Source organism: Littorina saxatilis, linkage group LG4 (assembly GCF_037325665.1).
Source record: "Littorina saxatilis isolate snail1 linkage group LG4, US_GU_Lsax_2.0, whole genome shotgun sequence".
Taxonomy (NCBI): Eukaryota; Metazoa; Mollusca; class Gastropoda; order Littorinimorpha; family Littorinidae; genus Littorina; species Littorina saxatilis.
In genome coordinates this window covers 47270465-47282991 of record NC_090248.1, presented here as the reverse complement: position 1 = coordinate 47282991, position 12527 = coordinate 47270465, and the positions used below count along the sequence as shown (strand labels likewise).

The following is a 12527-nucleotide window of genomic DNA, read 5'->3' as shown; positions in this document are numbered from 1 at the left end:
AACATCTATTTTTATTTGGCCTAATTAAACACTTGTTAGCTTTGAAAAGTTACGATATAGTTTTTGTCAGCTTTCTATGACTTAATTGTTCTGTAGTACGTTGTCTTGTTCTACACATGAAATGACATTCCCCACAGGCTCACACAGACAGCATGAGAGCGGTTTATTGCTCAAGTGATTCTTGAGCTGACAGAAACAGACAGCATGAGAGCGGTTTATTGCTCAAGTGATTCTTGAGCTGACAGAACTAGTAAGATGCATGCTGGCAGTAAGTTTTGCCATTTCAACCTTGGCTCGCACACCATGTTACACTTCGGAATATACTATTTTTGTCAGCATTCATCAGCAATTAGAATTTGTTTTAATTGTTTCCATATTTTCTTTCCTTGTGTTTGTTTTTCCTCCTGTTATTCTTTGTGTGTTTAAAGTACTTTATTTTGGTAACAAAAAGTTACCTTTTAACATATTGAAATAACGCTACATGCGTGCACAAATAAACACGCAATTGCGTAATTTTGACAACATGTTACTTACTCATAGTCATTGGCAAAGCTAAATAAGATTAAAGCAAGCACAAAATTAAAAGAACAACACAAAATTCCTTTGCCAAAGTCAACAGAGTTAAAGAACAGATTATATTCTTTAAATGTATGTAGAAAACACACCTTAAAGTTAAAGGACCATAACAGGCTCTTTTTAAGCTCAGCTAAAGCAGTTGGGGTTGATTTAATGATATAGGTAAGCATCTAAAGATGCAAAAACCGAACAGTAAATCAGAGGTTTTGTGTTGCATCAGTCTAATTTTACACAAAATGCATGCTCAAAAAGCGGCCAAATTCGTCTGCTACGCGAGACTTCAAAATCCCCGCGGTGGCAAGCTGTGACGTCACATGCAGGCATCGGAAGCGAAAGTAGCGACGCTCGGTCTGCGTCTTTTCTGCAGCCGGGCTTGACTTTTCATTTGTTTCCATCCGACTCAAGGCTCAAGCAGGAATGGGCTGTGAAAATGAATCGGCTGGACCCCCCCCCCAAAAAAAAAACCAACAACAACAACAACAACACTATTGTTGAGAAACCAGCGAAACTACATCAACAAGAAAAGAATTGGAAAACTGCAGGGAATAGTAGGGAGAGTTTTCTTGGAAGGAAATATAGGTGAAAGGACTGGTAAGGCAGAAATAAGACAAAAGAAGAGAAGAAACAGAACCGTTAGTCGCCTCTTACGACATGCTGGGTAGCATCGGGTAAATTCTTTCTAGTCCCAACCAATATGGGACTCCCCCTAACCCGCGGGGGGTACATAAACAGTTGCGCTACCCCAAAAGTCAAGGGATTTTGTTTTTGTGCCTTGACTTTGAAGATGACAAGAAAATATCAGGAGCATTAACGTGATTTGTAAAAAAAATTACTAATCACGGGGCGCGCAGACCCTTGATTTTAACCCCCAGGCTCAAAACTGTAAGGTTCAGCAGCTAAAGTTGCTTCAGTGTTTGTGACGTCATCGGAATTTTAACCAGAATTCACCACTTCCGTACTCTCGCTGACTTTCGCGATACAATGGCCGCCAGATCGGAATGCGAAAACGCCTTGCTTCAGCCACGAAATTCGTCGGATTATGGCCCAAAACGATTCCGAAATAAACTAAACCCTGTGAGGGAAGGTAAGAAAACAATTTCCTACGGCATGCATATGCCTGGTTAACCTAAGTCACGCCAAAACGCAAATGAACACGTTTATGACACCAAAAACAAGAAGGGCAAAGCCCATACGACTCACATGCTTTACACATTTTTCCTACCAAAATACATGTGACCTTGACCCAAGGTCAAGGTCATCCAAGGTCATGCAACACAAAGCTGTTAATTCAAGACATAGGAAGTACAATGGTGCTTATTGGCTCTTTCTACCATGAGATATGGTCACTTTTAGTGGTTCACTACCTTATTTTGGTCACATTTCATAAGGGTCAAAGTGACCTTGACCTTGATCATATGTGACCAAATGTGTCTCATGATGAAAGCATAACATGTGCCCCACATAATTTTTAAGTTTGAAACAGTTATCTTCCATAGTTCAGGGTCAAGGTCACTTCAAAATATGTATACAATCCAACTTTGAAGAGCTCCTGTGACCTTGACCTTGAAGCAAGGTAAACCAAACTGGTATCAAAAGATGGGGCTCACTTTGCCCTATATATCATATATAGGTGAGGTATTGAATCTCAAAAACTTCAGAGAAAATGGGAAAAATGGGAAAAATAGCTGTTTTTTAGGCAACATTTATGGCCCCTGCGACCTTGACCTTGAAGCAAGGTCAAGATGCTATGTATGTTTTTGGGGGCCTTATCATCATACACCATCTTGCCAAATTTGGTACTGATAGACTGAATAGTGTCCAAGAAATATCCAACGTTAAAGTTTTCCGGACGGCCGGACGGACGGACGGACGACTCGGGTGAGTACATAGACTCACTTTTGCTTCGCATGTGAGTCAAAAACCTGTTGGGGTCCTTAAAATTGACAGAAAAATGTGAAAGCCGAAACTACGGAAGACTAAAACTTACGCTTTCATGAAAAACGCCACACTTGGTTCTTGATTTTTAATATCCCTTCCACCTATTTCGCAGGACAAAATTACCACGGACAAATGTAACACGTTTTGCAGACACATAAAAACACGCACGCACATGAATACACACAGAATTCACAATTGCGCACAAGCACACACACAAGCACACACACATGCACACACACACACATACACACTCACTCACACACACTATTCTCAGCGAGATGCTGAGCCAAAAAGATGATGGTCTGAGCGGTCTTGAACAGTGTAGTGGTCTTTGCTGGCACTTAGCTCCTTGTGACAACCATGGAGAAAATGGTCTTCCCGTACCGATACGGATGTATACGCTGTAAGCAATTTCCTATTCTGACTGTGCTAGCACATCACAGGTTTGAGTATGGTTTGTTAAAAGTCAACTGCAAGAAGTTAGCTCTATAAGTTATGATGCCCTTGAGCTGTCAACTCAAGGCATCATGCAGTCGGTGTGTATAATGCTGTAATGAGATACTCACCTACCTGACGATCTAATCAGAGGGAGGGAAAGATAAACAAAAGACAAGATTACGCAGTGCAAGAAATAGACTGGCTTACTTGGTGGAAAGAATTCCTTTATTTTCAGAATTTTCTGTTATCCAGGGGAACAAGGTATATAGACATACTCTCTAATGCTTGCAGCAGCAACAGGAAAAAAACCAAAGCCGTTCCGTTAAAGCCCATAATGCTCAATGCACCCCAAAAATCAAACAAACATTACAAAGCATTTTCAAAAAACATACAGAAAAGAATTATGCTGAAGGAATAGCACTGGCCACAAGCAGTTCAGACAAGCCCTTTTGCAGTGAGCTGACGCGGGGAAGAAATGCAACACTTCAAAGTACATGTACTGTAAATCCAAACAGAAATTAATTTCTGGGAGACAATCGGTCAGTAATAACGGCTTATAAGCAGCCAAGAACTCTGCATTGCATTCATCAAGTTATCATATAAAGTTGTAACAAAGTTCAAACAAAAAATATTACAGGGAGCTTACTCACTTTGACTTCTGACGCATCTCGTTGATGTACCCAAAGTTGGGTGTCAGTTGTCCGTTAGATGTGATGACAGCCTGTGGGCAAAGAAATGCAGTTTAATGTCAGCGCAGAACAGAGCCATGAAGTCACCCTTAGAACAGAGCAATGACATCACCCCTAACTCAGTTCTAACTGAGTTTACTAGCACACCCAATGCATGAACGGACATCAATGCCCACCAAATGCAGACTGAAGAGGGAGAGTTTCCTTCACCAAGCACGAAGACTGGAAAGACGGGACCCAGACCTGATGGAACAAGCGGCTGCACCAATCTCAATTCCCACAACACTCCCAACTTGGAAAAGAAAGGAGTTCCCTGAGATATGTACAACTGTCCCAGGAATCCTGCAGAAACAAGTCCAGTCTGAAGCAGAAAGGAAGGCGCTTACACTAGAGTACATCAGCCAAACGTACCCAAATGAAGAGTGGACCCACGCATACACTGACGGATCAGCCGAAAAAGCAACACGAAACGGCGGTGGAGGTATCCTTATCTGTCGAAAAGATGCTGCTCCAATAAAGAAGTCAATCGCAACAGGGAAATTCTCCACCAACTACAAGGCCGAGGCAGAAGCACTGAAGGAAGCCGCTGGTGTGCTGAAAAACTCTCTGATGCTCCCAGGAGATACCATCTGCAGGAAGATAGTCATCTTCTCTGACGCACTCTCTGTGCTGCAAGCACTCTCCAACCCCCAAAACCAGGACGTTAGTGAACTTGCAACTGCCCTCACTACATTGCAGCAATCCACAGAGAAAACAGTTATCCAATGGATACCATCACACTGCAACATACAAGGGAATGAGGAAGCTGACAGGCTGGCGAAAGAAGGAGGGAAGCTACCACAAGAGAACCAGCAAGTTACATTTGGTGAGGCAAAAACCATTGTAAAAGAGAAGCAACGGAAAAGGTGGCTGCAGCAACACCCTCACTACAACCCTAGAGACAGTTACTATCAACTCTCCAGAAAAGACCAGGTCATCATTGTGCGCCTGAGAACCGGCCACTGCAGACTCAGGCAGCACATGTTCTCAAAATTCCACATTGGGGACACGCCTGTATGCCACTGTGGCATCGCAGACATGACAGTGGAACACCTCCTCCAACACTGTCCAATCCACCAAAAACTACGAGCAGAAATATGGTCTGCTGACACACCAGTTCAGGAGAAGATCTTCGGCAACCTGCGGAGTCTTCGCTGTACTGCAGACTTCATCAGAAGTTCCGGAGTCCCTGTCTGAGCGATCGAGAAGAAGAAGAAGAAGACTGAGTTTACTCATGAAGGCGAGAGCAAACAAGATGCAAAATGTAAAAGTACTAAAATCTTTGTCTATATCCCACAATGAATTACTTGAGAAACATTTTGTCACAGCATACATTATACAAATATGTACTCTGAACAGTTTTAACATTGTACTACAAAAAGAGTTGCAAAGATATTTCTGAACATTGTCCTGACTAGAAGCACCGAGTCATCAAGTAAACAGAAGGGACAGTCAAATATAAATAAAAAATTTTAATAATAAATATTAATAATAAATTTTATTTTGATTAATATACTTACCCGAATCATGTATGTGACCCTCCACCACGGAACGAGTCGCATGTCACCTTTGTATGATTTTCGTATTTTTACATTTTCCGAAAGAGTGTTTTATGCTCTATCCAGTGGTGAAAACCGTTTTAGAAAAGAGCGAAAACTGTTTGAGTTATAAGCCTGTGACTAAGGTGACCCTCACACTGTTACCAGACACTCCCCGGACTTATATTAAGCCTAGCGCAGAACTGCGCGAGGTGACATGCGACTCATTTTGTGGTGGATGGTCACATATAAGCCTTGACACAGTCTGAGATGCTACAGGTCTGAAATACGTTACCCTTCAAAGGGAAGCAACCCCACAAAAAAGTGCTGCACTAGTGCGTCGGTTAGGACGCCAGTCCATAGGGGTTATCTCCCCGCTCCACAGCTTGTGGCAAGTCATACGACTTTATAGAATACATAGAAGCTATAATGCGGGGTTGGTGGAAGGGAATTCACTATGTGATTCGGGTAAGTATATTAATCAAATGAAAATTTATCATTAACATTTTCGATTAAATTACATATTCTTACTCCGAATCACATATAAGCAGATAGCTTCAACAAGGCGGTGGGAACCTATAAATATACTCTGAAGTGGATTTGACCCGCTCCTGCTTGTCACAAGGCGGGTGTAGAACGGGAAATGTCCTGTCTAGTTCCGACGACGTTTCTCAAAATTGATGAAACGTCATCTGCCTTCCATCATAGAGTCCTCCTGAACTGAGGACTGCTAGAGGCGATGCCCAAGTTCTAGAATCGTGCACTCTTGTAGGTGCTGGAGGAAAGGCTGACTGCCCCCTCTCCCCACCCCCCTTTTGTTTTTCACCACTCATAGATTTGCCCAATGATGGTAAAAAAACCCACCTAGATAGGGTCACGTTTTCTTGTTAAAGGATATAAAGAGCAACATTGTTGAATTTAGCAGTTGCATGCGAGACAGGTATAGTGGCTTAAGGCCCTGAAGGGACCGTTGACCAAGTCTGAGTCGCCTGGCTAAAAAACCTACTGAGCGGTTGCTTAAAGCCAGAAAGTCTGGTCTAAACCTGAGTGAAAATGACCTTAAGCTTCGTGAGTTACGTCTTCCGGACGACCGGAAAGAGCGTCAACCTCGCTGACTCTGTCTTGCTCCTGACGGACGAAAGAAGTGAAAACTTCTTGCAATCAGCGAATCCAGGAAGACAGTCATAACTCTAAAAAGAGAGCTGTGCAAGTTCAGAAGAAGAAGACGAACCTTGTCTTCAATAGAAAACAAGAGGCGAAGCCTTCAAGGCTCACGTAAGAAATCGACAAACAGTAACACAAACTCAATCACTCCGTCACACATACACACACACAGTAAGCATAGATGAAACTGTGCAAGAAAGCGAGACACTAGATCTAGATCTAGCCTACTTAACCTTTTAACTACCAAGTTTATTGTTCTGTAGAATCCCTCAGCTCCCAAGTTATTTTGAGCAGAGACGGTCAAAAACGGGTATGCGTGTTTAAATTATTATTACTCAGTTTCTCTTTGTCAGATTGATAAAAAAAAATTGGTATGTTATTGGATAGGGATCAAACTTCAAAGAGTATGTGTTCTTCTTCTTGGTGGTATGTATGTCGCAGTGTTATCATGATTTATCTACCTGTTTACCTGTCAATAAAGTTGAAAAATTACGCTTACTTGTTGCTCCGGTATATCATCCGTTTCGCTGTCACTTGTTGATATTCATTGAACGATCAAAGTAGGTCAGATCAGCAGTGTTCACAGAAATGCTGATGTCGAAGCCAGAATCTTCTAATTGATGTCTATTTTCGTGGAGATAATCAAGCATAGTCATGAAATCAGGATCACTGTCATCTGAATCCATGTCGGCACCAAGCGCCCAAAAGATTTGGTGAAAAAAGATCGATTGTAACTCTCACAGAGATCGAAAGCACATGGGAAAAAAACAAGGCGGAAGTGAGACAATCCCACAATGCATTTGCAACCGTCTTATTACTACTGCTCGCGCACAACAACCGCAAACAACCGAAACAGACGCTACACCGGCGAGGGGCGGTATCGGGCGGTATGGGAATAGCGGCAATGGCGGAAGACGGGCGGTATCGGGCGGTATGGTAGTTAAAAGGTTAAGCCTGTTCTTTATTGAGCCCGTGGTCGACTACACGAAGCTTCGCAAAGTCTTAATACCAAAAACCCGCAGCTACGGCGTGGTACTTTGACCCCAACATCGCTTCTCAAGTTTTGACATGCGAAGCTTCGCCGTAGCTCACAACGAAGTTGTGTTTTTTTTGTAAGAAGAGTGCTTTTTGATTCAAGATGGACGACGAAATCAGACTCAATACCATAGTGAAGAATGCACTTATCGACTTTGGTCGATATCGACTAACCTCCTACCTGTATTATTTCATACTGCGATGCATTGACATGTCGAATGAAACTCGAAATCCCAGCGCTCACGCCAACTGGTCCCGGCCGTGCTCAGTCAACGAAATAGAACACATACAATTAACTTACGTCATCATCAAGTACGTAAAGTACAATTTGTGACGTAAAGTACTCAGAAAGAAGCACACCACGCGCTGGTCGAGACTACGTGCATGCGCTTTCTGACTAATAAGATTTGAGACGCCAAGACATGAAAAGATAACTCTCTTTTCCGCCATAGTGCCTTCCAACTAGTCTCGGCCCGCTCAAAATAATGAGCCAAAATGACTGAGACTTTCAGTAATTCCTTCGCGTGACGTCTAACCCTCTTACGCCATAATGTGACGTCTTCAAATGACGAAATGTTAAAGTTTCTACCACAGACATACACACGCACACACGCACACACACGCACAGACAGACAAAGTTACGATCGCATAGGCTACACTTACGTGAGCCAACGAGAGTAGTGAAGCTAGTATCAGTGTGAACAACGAACAAAAACCTGTGCGTCTACCTTTGGATCGAACGAAGCAGAGATGGGATTGGAAAATGTGAAAAAATCCTGAAGAATTGGCCAGGGGTTCGGGGGCTGCCTAAGCCCCCGATGGGGTTCAGGGGCAAAGCCCCTGATGGGGGTCAGGGGGCAACGCCCCCCGAAGCTGAAGATGTTTTAAGATTTCAATGTTAAAAAGTACACAAAAACATGCATTTATTACACGAATTTGTGAACTTTCAATTTATGCTTGAATAAAGAAACAAGCTTTGGTATCTTTACCACAGAGCTAATATTTTAAAGTTTTTTTTATTGTTAGTTGTTTTTTGTGAATTGAAAGATAAATTTATATCTTTCTAGTCATTGTGCTAATAATAACGACAAACAAAACAAAGCTGTACTATTAGAAGTCGAACATTATTTACAAGAATTTTTAAATTGGAAAAAAACGCCGAATAAAATGAAAAAGCAACACTTACCACAAAGCAGGTAATATTTTGGACACCAGCACAATCACCGGCCAACACCAGCCAAGTCAGTGGTCTTTAGAAACAGGGGTGTAAGTGCAACAATAGATACGTTCAGAAGATTGCACTAGAACCAAGCGATGGATGAAGTTTTTCCATCCTCACATGCTCCAAGTGCTTCTTTGTGCCGCTGATATGCCTTTTCAAATCTTTCACTCCACCATTCTCATATTTCAACGGCTTTCCTTTGCATCGGTTGCAGAATGCGTAACCGGCACGATCGATCTTAGAAATTGCGTCACCGAGACGAACATCAACTTCAGTTGCCTTTCCATTGAGATCAACTTTTACAGTGACGATTTCATCTAACCAAGCAAAGTTCCATGGGTTTGACAAACCCTTGTCAACATCGGTAGCCAACTGCTCCTCAGCCTTCGTGATTTTGCGGAAAGTCATTTCTTGTGTTGTTACTTCGAGACAAACTCAAAAACAATTTTGAGATTCTCACGTGTGTGCGCTGCGAACAGGGAAAAACGGAAGTTGCCAAATGAGAATACACCAGTTGAGGATTCGGTTTCCGATCGATTTACGGATAATTTCGTTCGCCGAGTCGAAGGGAAAACCAAACAAAAACGACTCACCCCCCCCCCCCTCCCCCCCCCCCCCAAATTTTCTCAACGGATTTGGATCGATCTCAAAATCGATCCTTGGCGATCCCAAAAATCCGGAAATCCGGAAAAATCCGGGGAAATCCCATCTCTGAAGAAGGGAGTTCCAGCCGACCAGGAATGTAACCCTCCGGGGAGTGAAGCACTGATGGGATTGAGCTTGAGTAAGCCACAGTACCATAGTCTCCATGAGGTAGCTGCTAAATTGTTCGTAATGAACCAGAGAAGAGACGTGTCTCTTGTTCGCTGGCTAGAGGCAGGAGAAAATGTCGAGCCTAATTCTGGCATTTTCTAGACTTCTTACATAGAAGAATCGTAGAAGATGTCTTAAAACCAAAACCTAAGGAAATAACTTCCAGTTTCGACGAATATGCGTCCTCTCATATAAGATGCACCAAGATTCGCTAATCAGAAAACCCGCGAGCCTGAAAATGCTGCCACGTCAGGGAAGATATCTTCTTCCCGCGTGCGCTGAGAAACTGCGACGTTCAGTAAAACCTATTAAAGGGACCGCCCGTGGTGATCGCGCTAACAGGAGCACCACTTAAAAGTGCAGTTCTCTTGCGGGCGCCGTGTATGTTTTGCACGCTGTACATAACCGGCTGGTTAATTGCGTAACGGAAATCGCTGCGCTAGGTGTTTCCCAAGCAGTCACCCATCCTAGTACTAACCAAGCTCGAAGTTGCTTAACTTCCGTGGTCGGCCAAGACCGATGCTCAGGACATGGAAAGAGACGCCCGTGAATGGGTCTGTGTAGCTATAGGGAAACCCTGAGTTATCCAGTTCGGTTCCAACCACTGACTGGTCATGTGTGGAAACCAGCTCTGAATGGAATAGACTTGAATCAGTCTTGAGCGGGTGAAACCCCGAGCGGCTAAAGCGCTAGCGGGAAAGGTTTTAGTGTAATTTTCCCTAGCGAGTAGCCCTCCAATTGACCTAGGATGGAAGCAAGAGTCCTAGTAGGCGCTTGCTGTAGTGTCGACATGGAACGAACAGTGCCTGAGGTTTTCCACTCGTTACTGAGGAGGACGAACTCTCCAGGTGACCACAAGAAAATCATGCCAAGGTATGTGAATCCTTGGGATGGTGTGAGCCCCGAAAGGGTCTAGGAGATAGAAGTCAGCTCTAGAGAGGCGCGACCTATTTCCTCACGGTAAGCGAGAGTGACGCCTGAGTACATCATACCAGAGTCCTTCTCGGTGGGAAAAAACTCTTGATAGAGCATAAGCGTTCCTGAAGTTCCTTGAACCTTTGGGAACGCTCAACTTCCTATGAACCGTAGCTGTGAATCACGGCCTGTTCCGATTCGGTTAGCCAAGGGTAGGCTGCTGCTGGTGCATGACCTGCTTCGAGTGCTTGCCCAAGCTTGGCTGGAAGTGTGACGCAGTTCTGCTTTTCTGTGTTAGAGTCCGTGTCTAACGAAGACAAAGACTCATTGTACTCATGGGTTGTGACAGGAAACGCCGATGAATGAACATGGCTGTGATCTTGAACGTCGTTACCCGTCGAGTATGTTTGACCAAGGGTGCCGGAAACAGGCAGTCCTGTTGATCTCAAACTGACTTTGAATACTTCTTGCCAAGGGTGAAGGGAGGAAGAGTTGAAATCCAAAGCCACAGGAACTGAGAGTGCATTAGTCGACACCGCGGACGGGCAGGATGACTGTTGCTGAGGCTGAAAGCCTTGATGCCCGTAGGCCAGCCGTTGTTCCAAATTCCCCGAGGTACACAAGTAACCGTCAGTGAGAGGAACAAAATTTCTGGCTGCAGATTTAGGTGCTGGGCTATGCGCCAACAGCAAAGGAACCGGAACATTAGCTAACCCTCTGCCGGAAGGAGCCAGCTTGGCCAAAACCTGAGAGAGGTGGTAAGCCACAGAGGGTGACTCTCCAAACCGGAAATAGGAGTCCTCCTCCTTCGAATTTCGGAAGTCATCCATCGCCGACGGGGCAACCGAAGCGGAAGACGCCGAAGACGATGCACCCTCAGGAAAATATCTGGATGTTACTTCCGCCGCCAACTCAAGTGCCACCTTAAGCTTGGACGAAAAACCAGAACGCGTCTGCTCACCGACGAAAGACTGAGAGTCGGACGCGGCGACAGACGGACAAAGACAGTAGTCATAGTTGCTTGTGGCAGAAGGGTGAACGGGATAACCGGAAGACGGAAACCCGACCGAACGGAAATCGTCCTGCCTCACCTCATGCCTAGGTTGAGGATGAAGGTAGGAAGTGTCGAAATCTATATATACCTATATATATACATGCAACATAAAAATGCGCGAGCGTAAACACACACACAGAGGTTATTGGTTCAACAATTCCTCAGAAAACCCCAGCACACACAAACCAAGATTTGTGTGCAGATTCCATGACTGAGGATTTGATCCTTTTTGGTTGACACTTTGTTCTTTTCCAGTATATCATTTACATTTCAATGAATGGAAAACTACAGACATGAAACAAAATAACACAGGCACAAATATTTATAATTAGCAAGTGCATAATCAACTTACATTCTTGACAACAGGGTCAGCATCGTACTCCTCAAATGGTTTCTCAGCATTTGACCGCAGCTGCAGAGTAAAAGGAAAGGGCACATAAATGTAAAATGTGCTGACATCTACATCTAAAACTTACATAGGTCTGAAAATGTCAATGAAACACCAACTTACCATGATGTTCATACGAACAAATTATTGCAGCAAACGAATTTAAGACATCGGAAAAAGTCAGAATAAAACTATGAACAAAGACCTTTTCCCACTGCCATACATGCCAACCGGGGACTAAGCCTCTTCTTCCCTATTTTAAAGATGGTGGATGGCCAGAAGTCACATGCAGTTCATCTGAGGATTTTGTGTAGAATTTTAAGGCAGCGCCTTCATGTCAAGCTACTAACCATCTCTGGAATGTAAGGCAGAAGAAGAGAACCAAAGAAGTCTGTGGCTTCTCGCGGTATCTGGGCCGGCATGTTGTCAATGGAGCAGATCAGAACGCCGTTTCCAGCAAAACTGTGAAGCCAAGAAAAAGAGGAGAACATTATTCCATTTCGCTCAAGCAGAACGTCCAGAACAGCTACGACAGTCACAACTTTTACAACACTTATAACCATGTGAATGTACAATGACGGCAGCAACTGAAAATTGTAAAGTTAAATCTGAAACGTTGTCAGTTAAGTTTCAAGCGATCAAAATTCTGAACTTGGGGGGACGACAGCCATGAACGTAACTCCTTTTCGTGCCAATGAGTGTACTTGGGAGTCACAGC

The 12527-nt window shown here is 43.8% G+C and overlaps 1 protein-coding gene across 3 annotated transcripts in view; it reads right to left on the bottom strand.

Annotated features, from left to right (window-relative positions):
• Positions 1-12527, bottom strand: part of LOC138964916 (alpha-aminoadipic semialdehyde synthase, mitochondrial-like) — a 63143-nt gene that overhangs the window by 23783 nt on the left and 26833 nt on the right. For all 3 annotated transcript variants that reach the window (XR_011455245.1, XR_011455246.1, XM_070336988.1), the window contains exons 9-11: positions 12160-12271; positions 11774-11833; positions 3603-3673 (exon numbers count right to left, since the gene is read on the bottom strand). Coding sequence is in view for 1 of the 3 variants with exons in the window: in XM_070336988.1 (XP_070193089.1) it covers positions 3603-3673; positions 11774-11833; positions 12160-12271 (243 nt within the window). In the remaining 2 variants the exon portion in view is untranslated. The remainder of the gene's footprint in view (positions 1-3602; positions 3674-11773; positions 11834-12159; positions 12272-12527) is intronic.